The 19,673-nt window shown below is 31.5% G+C and overlaps 2 protein-coding genes across 7 annotated transcripts; one reads left to right on the forward strand and one right to left on the reverse strand.

The window, feature by feature from the left end:
- The first annotated feature begins 1,289 nt into the window (after positions 1 to 1,289).
- Tsf3 (Transferrin 3) lies at positions 1,290 to 13,247 on the forward strand. Of its 4 annotated transcripts, XM_088187674.1 has the most exons (13): positions 1,290 to 1,508; positions 3,430 to 3,498; positions 9,207 to 9,293; positions 9,834 to 9,942; positions 10,007 to 10,134; positions 10,201 to 10,334; positions 10,394 to 10,538; positions 10,610 to 10,764; positions 10,831 to 10,967; positions 11,299 to 11,502; positions 11,565 to 11,792; positions 12,228 to 12,631; positions 12,689 to 13,247. In XM_088187674.1, exons 7-13 carry the CDS (start codon positions 10,445 to 10,447, stop codon positions 13,135 to 13,137), a joined length of 1,671 nt encoding a protein of 556 aa, XP_088043800.1. In that variant the 5' UTR covers positions 1,290 to 1,508; positions 3,430 to 3,498; positions 9,207 to 9,293; positions 9,834 to 9,942; positions 10,007 to 10,134; positions 10,201 to 10,334; positions 10,394 to 10,444; the 3' UTR covers positions 13,138 to 13,247. The 4 variants fall into 4 exon arrangements, with proteins under 4 accessions (XP_088043800.1, XP_088043798.1, XP_088043799.1 ...); XM_088187673.1 differs by lacking the exons at positions 1,290 to 1,508; positions 3,430 to 3,498 and adding an exon at positions 8,050 to 8,167 and having other exon boundaries at positions 8,885 to 9,293; XM_088187672.1 differs by lacking the exons at positions 3,430 to 3,498; positions 9,207 to 9,293.
- Positions 13,248 to 18,157, reverse strand: LOC148234055 (inactive pancreatic lipase-related protein 1-like). Of its 3 annotated transcripts, XM_088187677.1 has the most exons (11): positions 17,992 to 18,149; positions 17,583 to 17,922; positions 17,041 to 17,166; positions 16,717 to 16,978; positions 16,553 to 16,654; positions 16,409 to 16,494; positions 14,605 to 14,775; positions 14,065 to 14,197; positions 13,883 to 14,003; positions 13,620 to 13,817; positions 13,248 to 13,560 (listed from the first exon to the last, which is right to left on the reverse strand). In XM_088187677.1, exons 3-11 carry the CDS (start codon positions 17,041 to 17,043, stop codon positions 13,389 to 13,391), a joined length of 1,248 nt encoding a protein of 415 aa, XP_088043803.1. In that variant the 5' UTR covers positions 17,044 to 17,166; positions 17,583 to 17,922; positions 17,992 to 18,149; the 3' UTR covers positions 13,248 to 13,388. The 3 variants fall into 3 exon arrangements, with proteins under 3 accessions (XP_088043803.1, XP_088043802.1, XP_088043804.1); XM_088187676.1 differs by having other exon boundaries at positions 17,583 to 18,157; XM_088187678.1 differs by lacking the exons at positions 17,041 to 17,166; positions 17,583 to 17,922; positions 17,992 to 18,149 and having other exon boundaries at positions 16,731 to 16,891.
- Between the last annotated feature and the right edge of the window lie 1,516 nt (positions 18,158 to 19,673).

Consider the following 19,673-nt stretch of genomic DNA (forward strand, 5'->3'; position numbering starts at 1 on the left):
TCATGCAAAAAGTCTGACGGCAGATTTACATAAAATATATTGAGACATGAATCGATTGAGAATAGTTCTTTCAACTTTCATGGTGCTGTCATTATTTTGTAAGAACTCGCACGAAGAGACAAGTTATGATGGATTAGGCGTTGGGGTTGGAAAAAGTGGAAATTGTAAGTATTTCTCATATTTTTTGTAATTTATAAGATTGAACAAAATAACATATTAATTCAATTTTCTACATTTTGATGGAGAAAACTTAAAGCTAATTTAAACAGTAAAACTAGTTGATTACCTTCATAATTTAAAAGGTTTATGTATGTATCGGTAATTTTTTTTTATATGAATATGGTTTAATAACATTGAAATGTCTATCAAAAAAGGAGTCGATAAATAAATTGTTTAACAACGTAGATTCTAACGTATACTGTACTAGTAATTTCTTTCACGTTGTATTTTAATTTGTATGATCTTAAAAACATAGTTGAATCAAAATAATTGTCCATATATTTAAAAATTTAAACTACAATTTGACATTTAAACATTCATCTTCCAATAATTAAAGATCTTATTTAACTTTAGCTATATGATAGTTTATTAGGATATTCGTCCTTTATTAATGAGTCTAATACCAAATCGTTTCCTTTTATTTTTTTTCACTATATATGGATATTATAATATATACATATATAATATAAGATACAGGATCAAAAATACAATAATAGTTACAACTGCATCTCACATTTATCCCTATTCATCACGAACAACTAATAATATCTATAAGTAGATAAAAACGGTTGTATTAATTTTTATAGATTAAAATTTTAATAAGAACCGTAACTTTTTTTCCAACCACTGAAGGGTGCTATTAAGAATTCAACTGCTCACGAAGAATTTCAGTTTTGAAAATATTAAAAAAAGTCATTGATAATCTCGATCGTCTCCTTCTAATACGTTTGTATTGTATTTAATGTATACTTGAATTTTAATATTCAATGATTTTTATATATTTTTTCTTCTTATATACTATGTATTATTTTTGACTATCGATGGTCCAAATTTAATTTAAATAAATAATAAATCAATACCTATTTTTCGAAAATCACGTTGCCTATTCAGAGCGCATTTGACGCAGCATTATCGTTGATTCGTCAAGGGCAAACCACTCGCTGAAATTTACCAAAAGTTTATACCTGATGCATATAATTCGATCATTGGGTAACCGGTGTCGGTGTGTGCTTACGTCACATTTCTCGGAATCGTCGTGTTCTTCTGATATATTCACAAAGTTGTCCATCAGTCCGAAACTGACCTCGCCGGCAGGAGGAACTCTAATAGAGTACTGTGCATGTATCATGCAAAAAGTCTGACGGCAGATTTACATAAAATATATTGAGACATGAATCGATTGAGAATAGTTCTTTCAACTTTCATGGTGCTGTCATTATTTTGTAAGAACTCGCACGAAGAGACAAGTTATGATGGATTAGGCGTTGGGGTTGGAAAAAGTGGAAATTGTAAGTATTTCTCATATTTTTTGTAATTTATAAGATTGAACAAAATAACATATTAATTCAATTTTCTACATTTTGATGGAGAAAACTTAAAGCTAATTTAAACAGTAAAACTAGTTGATTACCTTCATAATTTAAAAGGTTTATGTATGTATCGGTAATTTTTTTTTATATGAATATGGTTTAATAACATTGAAATGTCTATCAAAAAAGGAGTCGATAAATAAATTGTTTAACAACGTAGATTCTAACGTATACTGTACTAGTAATTTCTTTCACGTTGTATTTTAATTTGTATGATCTTAAAAACATAGTTGAATCAAAATAATTGTCCATATATTTAAAAATTTAAACTACAATTTGACATTTAAACATTCATCTTCCAATAATTAAAGATCTTATTTAACTTTAGCTATATGATAGTTTATTAGGATATTCGTCCTTTATTAATGAGTCTAATACCAAATCGTTTCCTTTTATTTTTTTTCACTATATATGGATATTATAATATATACATATATAATATAAGATACAGGATCAAAAATACAATAATAGTTACAACTGCATCTCACATTTATCCCTATTCATCACGAACAACTAATAATATCTATAAGTAGATAAAAACGGTTGTATTAATTTTTATAGATTAAAATTTTAATAAGAACCGTAACTTTTTTTCCAAAAATATACCAGTAAAAACTTTTGAGATAGAGTAAGAATAAGGTAGATTTCTGTATATTATATAAAAATGTATAAAAACAGGCTTTTTATTATATTTTTATATATCTTAGAGATTTTTTTATACCATTTTTATTTTATTCTATAGGATTCTTAATATTTTCAATATATAGTGCTATGTAGATTTCTTAATAAATATACATATTCAAAAAATTCAATGTATTATCATCGATAATCACCAGTAGACCTAAGTATCTCTCAGTTAAAATGTTATCTGCATATATTTAAGGACGGAATAGTGTAGTCCGTAACGTCTCAGACTAGTAACTCTGAGGTTTCGGGATCGAGCCCCGGCTGCGGCACTCGAATTTTTATTTATAAAAAATGCGCTATTATAAAAAAAACGGTAAATAAAAAAGGTGCCGGAACTCACTTCTTGTCAACCATTTTACTAAAAAAAGAAACAAAATTTATATAAGAAATTTATTCATTTCAAAATTTATTAATATGAGAGTATTGATTAAAGTATATTCAAATCGAATTTTGATCAATAGCAAGGCGCAAAAACAGTTATCACTTCTCAGAAGTCAAAAATTCACGTCAAAAGCAATAAAATCGTGTCGGCGTGGGAACGAGCGTTCCCACTGTGACGGCGCTGACACGATTTTATTGCTTTTGACGTGAATTTTTGCCTTCTGAGAAGGGATATTTGTTTTTTGCGCTCTCCTATTGGTCAAACTTCCGTTTAGATGTGCTTCATTCGATTTTCAATTATTGTCAGTTCTAAAAAGTCTAATATAAAAGCTAGATAATCGAGCGTTTCCACTGCGACGGCACGATATTATTGCTTTTGACGTGAATTTTAAAAAGGGACGTCATTTGGGAGTTTTTTCCAGAAAAATGCACGACACTTAGTAAAATACTATAAATCTTAATTGAAAAAACAACCACTGACTTGCTAATTTTTGCCCCTCCCCTCCTCTAGAAAAATCTGAAATTATGGTCTGTTCTTGCCGCTTCTTTAAATATATCTTCCTCGTCTACTTTGCCAAGGAAATATCCTAGAATTCCATGTAATGTGATGGCTAAAAGATAAAAATAGTTTTATGCCCCTCTTCTTTGTGAAGTATTCGATTTTCTAAAAAAACTCCTTAGTTGTTTAAAATAATTACCACGAAGCAATTTAACTATAATATGTATATGAATACAAACGCATTTCTCACAATATTTTTTGTGGTTTTTCCAGCGACAGGACTAAATCAATTTTGATACTTCCGCGTGAACCAGTTTTTTCTTCATATTATACAATAAAAAAGTATTAGTATTTCTTCAATGTTTGCTTATTTTAATTAAGCATCACAAAAATTAGCAAAAGCACAATACATATCTTATTTTCTTTTGCTCGCCTATATTCACGAGATCATATTAACTTTGTAGTAGTTATAACTATGAAAAAATAATAATAACGTGTTATGTAAACATTTACCTAACAACTTCGAGCAATATGAACTGTTACAACACCATATTGGAAATATAATAATTATAATATCAAATTAGCTCGTTTGTGTTTCTACAATTTTGCTGCGTCTTTTACAATCATATTCTAAGTGTTTCAGGTCATTAACATGATTGTTTCATTAATTGCCCTGATAGCTAAGCGTTGATTTGTATTAAATTACTAACGTAGTGTCCGTTGAAAAATAAACAGTTATTCCAATCGTCAATAAACAATAAACTGATCTAACTTAATCTTAAATAAAAAATAATATATTAGCCACAAAAAGCGGACGCGACTACAATTTTACGTCATTCTGTGTTTATATGTTTGCTTAAAAATGCGATGACTCAGCTTGTGTGCTCAAGCGTGAGTGAATAATACCCAAATATGTTTTTTGTTTATAGCTAATAATAACATTATATATAAATAAAATTAATGTATATAGTTTGTACTAAAACTCGTAATAAAACAGGTTTCAATCTCATGAAACGGTTCTTCAATGCTAAAGATTGAGAGTAATATGAGCTTTTTCTCATTTTTCATATCATACAAGCATTTTCATCTCTGGATGTTTTATCAACTCAATAATTATCACTGTCACTCCCGAATGACCACACACCTATTATCTGTGCTAACGTTTCTGCCGCGCGTTTATTTTTATAAAATACATGGTTTCGAAATCACGTATAATTTGTGCAATTAAAAGTATGTAAGTGTTTATTCTTGTAGTTTCCAAGTTGCCTTCGAAAATAAGGTTGACCTCTGGGACTTCGTAGCTGGACCTGTTCTAACGTGAAGCGGCTGTTTTCTCGGCCTTGGTCTTTACTTGGCTTGGTGCAAATTCGGTTGTGTGTGTTCCAAGTCGAAATCGAAGTAGTAATAAGTCAAGTTCTAGATGGTTCATCCCTCATCCCTCAATTTTCGCGGTAGATACGTTCCAGGAAATATCGCGTAAATCGTGGCATAATTTGTAATAATAGTATTCACGTGTAGTTTTTAAATTTTCTTTAACTTAAAAAGTAAACGATACAATCTTCAGCGATACGCGTGCCATGCACGCCATTATCTCTTACTTACTCTCGTCACTTAACACGCGAGCGAGCGAAAGGGAATGTATCTCACTATACGCGCCTGGAATATATTACATGTGTTTGTAATAAAACTAAACATTATACATTTATTCTTGTAATGTTTTTGCGTGTTGTAATAAGTTTAATGACATAACTCACAGTGCGATATTTCACTAATTGACGAGAGAACATTCAAGTATTATTAAACGATAAAAACATGTTCTTTAATTTGGTTATCGAACGAATTTCAAAGAAACTGATTTTCCTCTCATCTCATTTATTATGAAATTGCTGAACATAATGTGCAAAATGTATTAATTTGTATTTTTATTTATCTCAATGGAGCTCTTGACGACATTTTAATAATGCCATCTGATGTTTTGTTATTTTGATCATAATGCTATTTTAATATGAGACTTGTTTAGCGGTCATTTGATTTTTTAAACCGGTTTGTGAACTTTAAACGCGTACTCGTTAAAGACGAACCTCGAAATCGTCTTAGATACTTGTCGATAATCAATTGTGTGATAGATATTAATAATAAGTATATATTTTTTATATTTTTCCTTACTAAGAACAGTTGAACTCGGTTCTTAAAATCAACTCTTCGTTTTGCATCATGGGGTTTTCCAATAAAACAAGGTCGTCCGACAATAAACCATATCGAAGCTGTAACAAAATATCTATTGAATAAACATATTATGTGTCTGTCGTTTGTTATGCAAGTATGTAAGAACGAGGTTTCGCAATGCATAATTCAACTTCACACGGTGATGAATTATTATTAAAGTAGAGATGCAGGTAAACTGGTTAACCTGTCCTTCAATCGTTTAAAAGAAAGTTTAAGTACCTATATATTATGCAAGTGACCTATTAACACATACATATCGAATTTAATATTAACATTTTTAATTTTAGTTTTATAATGAAATATTGTTTTATTATTTTCATGATATTTATATCATACAAAAAAATCAATAAAATGTTTTCTATATTAATTACCGATTCATAAAAATGATAAATAATCACAATTTTGCTTATTAAAACACTAATATTATATACAATCAGAAAATTATTGTTTACACATTTTATTGGTGACTAAAACATATTTTAAAAACAGCACTCGAAACTGCAACTAAAATTGAAGTCATTAACTTTTCAGTAATATATTTTTTTTGCATTCTGTAGACAGAAATAATTTCAAAATATATTATTTTTTACTGCATTTTCTAGAGGAAAAATATCCATAAATTCTTAAAAGGAATGATTTTTAATGAAAGATAATATATTTTACTCGTTCGAATAAAAGCATTTTTTCCTGATTAGCACTAGCGACGACTGTATTGTAAATATCAACAATTAGACCAGTTGCTACCTTACAGTTAGCAAATTCAAAACAATGCAATTATAGAAAACCTTACGAATTAGTCATAAGTAGTCATAGAATCCATCAGTCAGTCAGCCTTTGTCATATCATCCGGCAGCTTAATGTGTCTACTATTAATTTGCAAAGATTAGCACTCGGTGCAGACCGTACGCGACAATAGACGGATAAATTACATTAGACATTCTAAATATTTTCAATTGACAAGTGTTATTATTATTATATTATATATATATATATATATATATATATATATATATATATATATATATATATATATATATATATATATATCGACACTTACAACAAAAAAAACGCAAAAGCAGGTTTATTTATAAAAGCATTTATTATGTGCTAGTGATAAATATTAATCCAACTTCAGCTTTCAAACTTATAAAAAAACATACAAATTTAAGGATATGCTCGGATTTTTTTTATTAATCTAACATTTGATGTATTTCAAAAATAATAAAAAACAATCAAATGTCCGCCTCTGGATATTTTGCAGCAGTCGATCCTATAGATGGCATTTTGGATGACTTTTTCGTACATTTCGAGTGGTATCTCAGCTATAACTTAACGGGTGTTGGTTTTTAGTTGCTCTAACATTTCGGGTTTGTCGGCGTAAACACGACACTTTGCGTAACCTTATAAAATGAGGATTTTCCTCGACTCACTTGTGGCAATTTTGCTTATTAACATATCCAGAGAGGTGAAAATGTGTCTAATCAGAGAATTTTTTTTTGAAAAATCAGCATCAACTTCCTGCTGCTCTAACACCCAATCTGCGTATTTTTTTCTCTTGTCTTCAGTTTTTGTATTATCTGAATTTAGTAGCCATAAGAAAAGCGCAAAAGCTGTGAACGACAACGAATCGATAATCAGGCCTTCGGCTACACATTCACTTAAAGCAGCAATATAGTTGGGCGCCACGATAATGCACAGGTCTTACATTATCTCTAACGCTTTACTACGTTGCGAATTGTTCACTCGGCGGGACGGTGAAATTGACCACAATCTTCCCGTAAATTTCGATACACACAGAATTGTTATTTATGTAAAACAATTGAACAATTTTAAGGCGTTGAGCGGTGATTAGGCGATCCATTTCGTAAATGTGATGTTGCAAACTAATATTTGACACTTGGAGCATGCCTGATCATTGACAGCTATCTGATTTACAGCAATAAAAAGTGGGCTAGCGCAAAATTTCCCCAGTTTGGTCATGTGTATAAAAGCGGATACACCTAAGGCACCAGCTCTACTATATCATTAAACACTTCAAGCTAAAATCATTGAGTTTGTACAAATTCGAATCAATAAGAGCCGCCGACCAACGACAAACAGAGAAGGGGGAAGAAGCGGCCGCTTCACTCTTTTCTTCGACCCTGGTTCAGCTTGATGCCCAAAATAAAACCCAGAATAGAGTTAAGCCCGTTTCGGATATGACTGGATTCTTCGGGCGTTATTAATAACATAATTTTTATTTGATATTGTTGCACACTAATAATTAATGACTAAATACGTTTTTTATATAAAAAGCAGGACAACCAGCTTTTAGGTTAAAATAAATTAATGTAGCTGTAATATCATTTATATTGTTTCGGATAATTAGAATTGCCAATGTTTACCAACCACTTTATTTATTTGCTGTATTTTAACATTGTTAAAATACATCAAAGTTTTACTTAAATAAATGACAGTACCCAAAAAATTACGCTGCACCGTTAAATTCACATTGCATTTTTTAAAAATAACAATAAAAAAATGTGTTATAAATATTTGCGAATTCCAAACTATACATTGGCATTTTCTTCAGAAAAGCAACAGTATATTAGTATAAGGGGGCTATTTATATATGTATTTATTTAGGTTTATTATGGCCAAAGCTTGCTGGCGCTCTGGTAACACTGGCGTGACGGACTCTCTTCCCTTGGCAACTTCAACAACAAAAATACTACTGCAGCAGCTTAATCTGTGTCTAATTGCCACCCGTCACCTCCCGTCGCCAAATTAGTAACATAGAAAAACAGTAAAGTGCAAAAAATAAATATTTTTTTAATACATATAAACAGTACTATTTATACTTTGTAAATAGTAACGATTGCGTGTATTAGTAAATGCTCATAAAATTATAAGGAATTTGCTTTAAATAAACGGGCGTTAATAAGGTTTTGACATGTTAACTATTGAATAGAGACATTGTTAACGACTGTTTTGCATGTTGTATGCGTTCGCGAACCCCATATTACGGCGTTCGGAAATTTTAAAGTTTGACAGTTTGACTCCAACTGTCCGAATATGCCAAACTAAATAAAAATTTGAGCACAAGTAGTGTTTTGGATTTAGACCTCAGTACTAACCATTTCACGTATCTTTATAATATAAACCAATAATTATTTGATAACCTTCGGAAATATAATTTTACTTATATTATTTTTTAATTTTCTTCCGCTTTCTTTTTGTTTTTACTGCACCCTTATTGACATTTACTGTCCTAGATCGATTACTTTGGGAAACACTGAAATAAAATTTTAGCAGATTGTATAGTGCTTATACTTTCTGCTTCTTTTAGTGCCTTATCCACAATCAGACGATGGCAATTATTTGTTTTGGCTATCACTGTCCTAAATAAATGCTAATGTTTTTTTTTAAATCAATGCCAAATGTATTTTAAGCAAAGATTTTATATAAAAATGTAAATTTATTTTTTCCTGTATTCATAATAATGAAATATGTGTATTTCTAGTGGCTACACTGCGCATCATAAAAATCAAGTTAGCGTCATTGTTCACATTTCTTTAATTGTAACATATTGCCGAAAGTTGTGCTTGACAGGCTATCGCTGATTTTTTTTAGAAATATAATCTTAATGTAACAAAAAGCATTAGATAACCAAAAATGTACATTTTTCATCCAATATGGCAAGACCATGTTAAAACTTAAGTGCGTGAGCGCGGGGCCCGCACTGGCATGCGAGCCCGCCAGAGTTGCCATGAGAAGAATGTGCGTTACGCCAGTGTAACAAACTTTTGGCCACAATAAACCTAAATAAATACATGTATAAATAGGCCCCCTGCAAAATCATTTAATAACAATTGAAAAACATGACACAGAGGAAAGAAAAATGTCCACTCAGCAATGACTGCAAGAATTAGGTAAATTTCTGTATACATATGTATATTCCTGAATTTTTGTAAACTATTATTTTTATATCTATTTTTGACCTCTTTAGTTTGACCATTTTTAAACAATTTGGCCGATCAGAATGGCCAACGAACTTAGACGAGATATTTGCAATATTAATTTTTTGAATAAGTTTCATGTAGAAAATATTAAATTACAGTGGTTATTGTGACATCTAAAACCATTTAATCCTACACAAATATGGTAAAAGAACACTTTTTTAAAATATAATTTTATTAGCTGCAGTCTTCAAAAGATTGACCATCCCTTAAAGTGTATTAAATTTAATTCTGTAGTGTTTTTGAAACCAGTTCTAAGAACTAAACTAATTTTAGAAACTGGTTTTATTTTGAACATTGCTGAAATTTAAATATTATGCTCATAAATCATTTAAATTTAATAGTGAGTAAAACATATAATCTCCTATATGAATATTTGGTTTTTCTACCTATAATGTTAATCAATAAATGAAATAACTTTAAAAATGATGTTTATTTTATGTCTTATTTCAGTACGAGTGTGTATAGTAGAAGGAAAAGGATTATACAAAAAAGCTGGTAGATACTGCCCAGTTCTTGAGAAAAACAATGCCCACGTTGAATGCGTTATTGGTACAGATAGGTAATTATTTATTTTTTAAATTTGATCTACGACAGACTGCTTAAAATATTATTGAATATTTTAGATTAGATTGCCTAAGAAGAATTTCAAAAGGAACTGTAGATTTTGGGGTGTTTACTTCGGAAGATCTGCTTGCTGCAAGATGGGCTAACATTGACATACTAGTCACAGATGAGTTAAGATTTCACAAAGGTTAGAGGTCTTTTTGTAGAGATCAAATTGAATAATAATAATAATAACTTACATTGTACATTTCAGATCCTTTCGAATATGAAATAGTCGCTTTAGTAGACGATAGATCCAACATAGAAGGAATTGACAATTTAAAAGGTGCCAGATTCTGTCATCCTGGTCATGGATACGAAGCAGATTGGACAGACACTTTAGCAAATGTATGTCTCGCTTAAAATTTATCGTGGTTTTTAAAATTATAATTATTTAAACATTTCAGTTTTTCGAGTCTAAAGTCATACCGAAATCTTGTGACCCAACTATTTCACTGATGGAAAATAGACTCAAAGACACTGCTACGTTCTTCAGTGGAGTTTGTAAAGCTGGTCCTTGGGTTTCAGATCCTTCGAGGGATAGAGTTTTAAGTATGTTTTGAGTATTTTTTGTCTTTTTATATTTATATTGATATTTCACTTTCAATGTATATTAATTTCAGAATCACTCTATCCCGGTTTGTGCAACTTGTGCTACGATCAAAGATGTTCAGTTGGGGATAAATTTTGGGGAAGGAGAGGTCCTTTGAACTGTCTCACAGAAGAATCTGGCAATGTGGCTTGGGCTAGATTGGATGATGTTAGGACTCACTTTGGGGTTAGTATATTAAATTATTTTGTAAGGTTTAGATTTATACTTAGTAAAAATACAATTGTATTTTAGCTGGTTAACATTACACCTACAGCAAATCCAGATTTCTTCTCTTACTTATGTCCAGATGGCACTAAACGTTCGTTGAAAAGCACTCAAAAGCCTTGCATATGGTTATCTAAACCATGGCCTGTCATTGCTGCTAAAAGGTACTATATTCATAAGGAATTAAAAATTATATTAACTAGAAATGCAAGATTTGCAACTCTTTTGGTGTAAACTTAAACGCCTAGTGACAAATTAAATAACATAAGAGTTATAATATTTAATCAATACTATATTGATAACTTTTAAACTACTTTTAAATATATAAAATCTAGATATTTAAAAAAAATTCTGCTAAAATCAGACGATAGGAAATCAAAGTCATAAACTTAAAATGTACTTATTTTTATCAAAATAGTATAATTGGATAAACTCATAGGCCACGTTTCTGGATTATTTGATATTAAGATGCGATTATTAAAAAAATATTTATAGAAAAGTAGCAGAAACGGTTTCAAATCTGGTCAGGAATTTGAATCACGACAAGCTCGACTCTTGGGAATCTGCTTTATTGAGCTTAATCGAGTTTTACCATGTGATCGTATACCCATTGAAACCGCAGATGGCAGTAGTCGATTATTTGGATCGTGCTGTTGGATTTCAAAGTGCCAACAGTTTCGCCGACTGTAATCCGCCTAGGTAAATTAATTGATTAATATAAAGTCAAATAAAATTTAATAAATTTATTATTTTAACTTTAGGTCTATAACTATTTGCACTGAAAATATAATAGAAAGATTCAAATGTAATTGGTTGGCGGAGACTGCTAGAGCTCATGGGGTGGAGCCTCAGATACATTGCATAAACGATGTAATTAACGAAAAGAATATGGACGGAAAGTCACCAGAGGAGGTGTGCTTCGAGGCGATTAAGTCAGGAAGAGCCGAAGTGACAGTTGGTCATCCCGATTGGCAAGTTATAGCTAAGAGGTATGTTTTATTCTCATCTAGTCAGTAATAAAACTAATTTTACTACAAATTTAATTAATTAATCCTTTGAGTTTGTCATGGGTTATGATTAAAAAAAATTATCTAACTTCGGTTGCTCGGATGATTTAACTCGGTTATTCTCGAGTTGTTTGAGCGATCGTTGACGGTTTGTAACCTATGGCAGTTGATTGTCTAAATAATATTTCACACCTTGGGGGTACCACAAGGGCCCAACCTGAGTCCTCTGCTCTTTATGTTATTTATTAATGACAAGTTTTCTTCTGTACCCAGATGATTTAAAATTGTATCAATGCATTCGATATACGCATAAATTATCTAGTCGGAAGCAAAAATCTTGTTCAATAATGCAATTTAAATTATTATTAATAATCATGTTGTTCCTAAATTTTGTAATTGTTATATTTTATTTTTTAGGGATCATGGAATAGAACCAGTACTATTTGAAAGCTCTTTGATCCTAAACGACTTGTACGTAGTCGTAGCTGTAGTTAAGACTAACTCGACATTGAAATCATTTGAAAGTCTTCGTGGCAAGAAGGCATGCTTTCCCAAATACGAAGGAGTTGCATGGTATTCTTTAGTGAACTATTTAAAATTACAAAAGATCATCAGCAGTAGCGAATGTCCCTATGAGAAAGACATAGAAGAGTTCTTTGATTCTGCTTGTGTGCCAGGAATTAGTAAAGATTATAATAAGCTCACGAAACTGTGCGGATCTCACGAGGAGTATGTTGGAGAAATTGGAGCTCTCAAGTGTTTAATGGATGACGTAGCAGACGTAGCATTCATTAGCATGAGAACTTTAAAGAATCACACAGGTAAGAATGTTTTTTTTAGATTCATTAAACATAATATTTACGATGAATCTATTTCAGATGCTCAAGGAGTTGACGTCTTACCGCATAATTTCAATCCGGGAGATTACAGAGAAATCTGCCCTATGGGAAACGAAAAGAGCTGCTATATATCCTGGTCGTCTATCGGGCAAATTTATACATTATCTAACTCCAGTAGAATGAGAAAACAAGAAATAGTAAACACTTTCAAACAATTGGATCAACTATTCGGCAAAAATTTAAAGTCTCATACCAATGCCTTCACTATGTATGGACCTTTTGATCATAATCATGATGTTCTATTCCAAGATAGAACTAAGTATCTGAAGACAAAAGAAGAGCTCAGTGAGATTAGGTATCAATACAACTATGAAACAATGGTAAATCAATATGACTTTGGAAAGTGCAAAACATCAGGAGCTGGTTTAGAGATGATCAGCAGAATTACAATGGGTATCAGTTTGATAGTGATATATTTTATGTTTTAATTATCTGCCTAGATTAATACTATGTCATGTTTCACTTGTGCAGTTTAGCATTACTTTCAGTTAATTTTTCAAACATTTTACGCTTACAAATAAAATTAAAGAACATAAAATATTTTAAACACGTTTTATTTAAGAACACTTTTTATTATTTCAATATTAACATATGTATCATGTTTGAAATAGCCTCATTTGATTTTTTATGAATTCTATTATAATGTGACAAATGTGACACAATATTTTAATGGTAAGACTTAAATCGTAGAAGTATTGTTCTTTATCTCGTTATTATTCATTTCAATCGTTTCATTCCTGACGGTTTGTTTTTTGGTAGCCGCATTTTTGCATGTGTCTACATAAAACATCACTTCATCATATTCAAACACATCAATGTGATTTTCACTTGTGCGAGGGCATAGTTTTACTCTGAAACATAATAAAGTTTATTACAAGTTTGATTAAATACATGATTGATAAAAGTATACCGTTTTCCATCAATTGTTGTCAATTGGATATTCTTAATTCTGATGAATCCGTTGACTAAAACTTTTCTAAGCATTCCAAACGGATAAAATTTACTATTCCAATGCAAGTTGACCATGTTCACTTCCGTTGATGATAGCACAGTAGTCGAAAATACTAATGTAGAAAGTGTCATATGTGATTGTATTGCCATTGGATTTCTACAATGGAACAGGGAATTAATTAATACTAAAATACAGATAATAAATAAAATCTTATTCAATACCCATCATTAAAAGTCCAACTGGAAGCAGCTCCTTTCGCATCATATACCGTTAAATATACAATTGTATACATTACTGGAATTGACGTTATTGAAACATCAATATTTGTTCGATAAGGAGTTACTGTAAAGATTTTTTTTCATAATCAAGTTTCCTTTAACAAGTTATTTAAAGATATCCTCACAGCAATATGGTCGAAAGTTTCCAGTTTTGAAGTACATGATGACGTTTCTTTGGTTTCTTATGGGTCTCGCTTCCAGGCCCAAAAACATACATTTATTGTCAGTGGATGGATTGCAGTTATCTATGCACTTGCCCTGTAATTTAATTTACATTTAAAATGTGTTTTATTTTTATTAAAATAAATCAGAAAGAATTTTAATAGCAGCTTAAATCTAAATTTTAGTCAATATAAATTTATAATATAACTTATGACTTGTTATGACGAAAAATAAAATTTAAGTCTCAATGTCCAATTGTTAATAAACATTTTTACTTATATTGAATACATATTTTTAATGGCAATAACGAATTTTTTTACTATTTTAAACAAGATGGCGAATCAGGCTGGTTAATGAACTTATTTACAAGATATATTTTTAGAACAATTTTCATATTCATATGATCAAAACTACAATAGTTATTGTCATCAAAAACATATTTTTATGTACATTGTAATTTTATAGATTATTTTTATTGTATCAAGAAAGCAATTTTTTAATACCTCTGTTATTTCTTGATAATTAGAACATGAATAAGCTACAATTTTACATGTTATTCTAGTGGTATTGTAATTCTGTAGCGATTCTATAAAATACTGGTGAGCTCTTCCATGGGAACAAGTGCCGGTTTCCATTATAGTAGCATTGACGCCTTGGTTTAAGAATTGTGGCACCTGAAACAATATATTGAAGGTACATTTTATGAACCAAATTCCTATTCACATGTCAAAAAATCTTTTCCAACACATAATAATGATCCTTTGGCTATTAAACAATGATATGTCATTGTTTGTGATACCATTAAAAAAATACTAGCGACGATCATTGTTGACGTCATGATGCTCGAAAGATAAATGAATATTGCAACTGTTAATAGCATGAAACATCTTTTACTATATTTGATTTCATTGTATAGCAAGCATCGATTAATATTTTACTGAGTAGGATTTTGAAAAATATTGTAGCAGCGAAAGGGTTAAGAAATTTAATACGGAATGCACATTATCTTTACAAAATACAATGCCAAGTTTTATCGCCATTAGATTACAACATTTGGAATACAACCAATGTATTTTATGATAATACATTATGTATATAAGAAAATGATAAATTAATTTATTTATTAAAATTATAACCATCGTGACCTTACAGGCAAACCTAATGCGTCACGATAGTCAAAAGTACTAATACATCATAATACATACAAATATAAACAAGACAAAACAACAGACACAAATCACCTCAACAGGTGTGCATTGTCCCATACGAACTGAACCAAAACTCCATAAGTGCAAGAGAAAATGTCAATATTACTATGGACAGAATTGAGCAGATAAATAGCCTTGGCCAGAGAAGAGTTGGCAAGTGCTCCAGTTCTACACTTAACAGGCAAGAATAGTGGACGCGACCGAGAACTATATCCACCTTCAGGAGCCCACATTTGAAGCTGCTCGAGCACTGAAGGATTGTCTACGATGCCCTTGAGCAATTTCCAGAAGTGTTTAATTACATAAACACTTCTGCGAGTCGACAAAGAAACGTATCCCAGGGCTCCCAAAATAAAAGCACTGGGAAACAAGAACGGATAATAGCCGTATTCCTTCAAGTATAAATATCGAAGAAATTTACGTTGTACTTTTTCCAGCTTCAATTCATTACATTGATTCATTACGCCTGGGATCCAAATGATGGAGCTAGTTTCTAGTATGCTGCGGACTAGAGTATCATAAAGAGTGCGCAATACTAAAGTATTCCTGAAGTAACGCGCATTTCTCAAGATTAAACCGAGCATTTTTAAGGATTTTTTATGAGTCTCTGCAATGTGCTGGCTAAATTTCCAACGTTCTTCGAAAGTCACTCCTAAATCCTTAGTTGAAGAAAACCTTTCCAGAAAATATCCGCCTAGATGGTATGAATATTTTGCCGGCGTTAACGACCTTGAAAATGAAATTGTGTGACATTTCTTTACACTGAAAGGCAATTGGTTATAGCAAGCCCATTTCCATATAGAGTTGAGATCCTCCTGTAGGTCGAGGGAATCAGAAATCGAATGCATTTTCTTGTAGATTTTCAAGTCATCTGCATATAATAAAAAATCTGAATGCTCTATTGCTGTTTCTATGTCATTAATGAATAATAAAAACAACAATGGACCCAAATTGGATCTTTGAGGTACTCCAGTAGGGGTCTTATATCGTTCTGAAAAGGAGTTATTATACTTGACGAATTGATATCTATTGGTCAAGTAATTTGAGAATAGATTTATGAGATCTTCAGAAAACCTGAAATTAGATAACTTTTTTGTACCATATTGAGAGCACCACATCCTGGTTGTTCTCCTTCTCCATTGGCATAAAAGTCCACATGTCCCATTGGTCTATTGGTGCCGTACCCTGTTGTAATATAATATAATAGGACATTGACGAAACACTATTATCTTAACCAAGTTACCGTGAGTATCTGTGTGTATTACATCCACAAACATTGCATCAGTTGGGTCCAGTCTCACATACAAGGGCATTCCAGCGAAATGTTGACCTGCTGGATCTAAACCTATAAAAGTAATTCACGGTCAAAATTTAAAAATAAAAGCGTTTCACAATAAGATTAGACACCTGTGATTCTTAACATGTTGGGAACACGCTCTCCAACATAACCTGCTACATGAGCGCCGAGACTGTGTCCAATCACATGAACAGTACTAGCAGATATGTTAAATTTTTCAACGAGAATGCTGTTGACAAACTTAGCTACTTCCAATCCAACCACTCTGGCGTTTGCAGCAGTTTGAGCATAGTCTACTGTGTGTCCAGACCAGTCGACCGAGAAGACGTTAATTCGTTCTCTGTATATACGGAGTAGTTCGTCTTTGATTTCCTTGAAACAAATGCAAATTATTTTTATATTCTTGTAACAAAAAATAATAATAAAATAATTACCATTATCCATTCTGCTTTGCCCCAACTGAGGAAACCGTGGATTATGAAAAAGCTACGTTCTGCATCTTTAATGAAGTTTTTTGTATCGAACGTCTCATAGTCTAAGAAAACTGATTCACCGTCTCTCTAAAAATAGACAATGTTGAATTGTTTCAAGTGTCGATAGAAGAAACGAGAGGAATACGAAAAACATGATAATCATCAACCAAAATGTTCGTTATAAAATGAAGGGAGCATTAAAAATGTTTTGTACGAGTTTGATTCTTGAACCACAAGCTTTCACTAAATTCCACAAATTAAACATAACCAGTAAGAATAGGCGGTGATTGATTACATAGTTGCAAATTTACTACAATGACAAAAATATTGAGACAGTGACAATTTTAGGTTAAGGTATAATTGTTATTATTAAGGTAACAGTTTAACAAGGGCACAAGTAATGTTCACGTTCCTATAGAGGAAGATGTGACAAAAATTTGTCTAGCTAAAAATTCCGCCGTTTATTTCCATAACAACCGGCGGAATCCTTTGAGAAGCCTTACTTCTCTCTTCTGTCAGCGAGTCATAGCGATTGTGGCTCGCAGTTGGGCGTTTGATGTCTGCAGTGGGCTTCGCCGTTTTTTCGGATGCTGCCATTCGTTTCCATTTGTGGTTGTAGTTGTCGGCGCTCCGAAGAATTCGGTGATGGTGCCGAGAGCCCGCTTTCTATTTTGGGTCCTCCCTATGTCAATACAGTCGTTGTTGTTTTTGTGGCTTTCTGTTATCTCGTTCAGTGCTGATAACAGGGTCGAGCGCAGGGGTGAAAGCGGCGCACGACCGCTCGCACCGGCCGCTCACGAGCTAATCGACAAACATTAATGAATGGTATTTACTGTACTTATACTGCAATAAAAATCTTGAATTATAGCATTCATGCATACAAATTATGCACGAGAAATTTATAAGAAATACCATTGTTGTGTATTATTTATGTAATAGTTTGTGTTTATTATTATATAAAATAAATAAATGCTTTATAGTTTAGAATTGTCTTAAAATCGACTATAAAAGGCAAAATCTTCGCTTTATTTATTTCGATATGTAGCTGTCAAAGTGACAGCACGAAATGCAATATCATAGCGCCATAAAATTTGGCCATAACCAAATTAAATATTTATGAAGACGAAATAGCGCAATATTATATTTTAATTAAAATATAAAATTATTATTGTTGCAAATATTATGTTATTTATTAAAAAAATATTTAAGTTAGCCTAACTAGCAATTTGTAGCAAATATTTTTTTTGTGAAATTAACAAACAACTTTTCTCGAAACTATCTACGAATTTGATTATATTAATAAAATTTTATTTAGTTTTACAGTTAAAAGGTTATTGCACCGCCTGCAGCGACAGTGCCTGGAGGCAGTTCTTCTTGCTGTGATGATCGATTTCAGGAGTGTCAGGTCGTATCTTCGTGTCTGTAGGTGGGCGCGCGTCTGCCAGTCAGGGTGTATATGCTAGTCTCTTTGAGTGTCTGCCGGAATCTGCATGTGACTGTCTTCTCCTCGTCGGAGTCCAGGCAATCATAATCATGCAGCGATCTTCCAGCTAATACGCCTTTAGAAAGTGACATTTATTTGATTGATATCTCCGAGATCGAAGAATTTTGATGTCGGAATATTTCTTCCGGTGACTGTTCCATAACAAAAAAATATTCATTCAATGCACCGGAGAATTATTGCGTGTTATTTATGAGGAAACCCTTTAGTTCAGATCGTAAAGAGAGCCTTTGTGTAATCGCACTATTGTTAAATAATCACTTTTGGTCACAGTAATTACGCGAGTTTCAAGAATAGAATCGAATCAATGCAATGTTCAAATACCTAACTAAGAACATTGACATAAAACATACTTGAATTTATAATTATTACCTTTGTTGACATTGTGTACAGTTGAAAGGTAGTGTTGATTTGTTCTCTGGGACTTGTCGGTGGATTAAAAGGGCGGTTTGGAGAAAACCAAGAGTTGTTCGTCTCCAAACATCCTAGATGAATGTAGCAGATTTTGGTTGAAAATACAGATTTTACTGAAACATACAATCAATAATAAACACAAATTCTTTCAAACTAAATATATTTTTTAAATTATTTAGTATAATAACCAAAAAAAGCTAGCAGTAATGTTAAGCACAAATTAAACATTTCGAATGGTTGATTTTGATTCAATGAAGGCATGTAAACTGAATAGCAAATCATTTAAAGCGTATGTATATGATTCTCAATATTTTAATATCACATATATAATATAGTTATTGTAGATTTAATATAAATGGAATATAAAAATCGTTTGAGAATGTTTAAATAAACCATTTGAATATATAAAATAAATAGTAAAAGCAATTAGGCCAATTGTGTTTGGTAAAACATCAAGGATGTTGTACACAATGTAATTATATTAAGCGTTTTAGTAATCATGGAAGCGCTCTTCCGTATCAAGCTATATACAAAATACATTTCCGAATAACATAACTGAAAAATAATTAAAAATAATAAAATTACACTGTAGCATTAAATAACAAGTCGTTGATTCATATGCAATTTTAATCATTCTTTGTGGATTTGAATATTCCCATCAGTGGCAGACTTTTAATGT

This window comes from Plectrocnemia conspersa, unplaced genomic scaffold, assembly GCF_051122295.1.
Source record: "Plectrocnemia conspersa isolate PC_06_02 unplaced genomic scaffold, ASM5112229v1 ptg000006l, whole genome shotgun sequence".
Lineage (NCBI taxonomy): Eukaryota > Metazoa > Arthropoda > Insecta > Trichoptera > Polycentropodidae > Plectrocnemia > Plectrocnemia conspersa.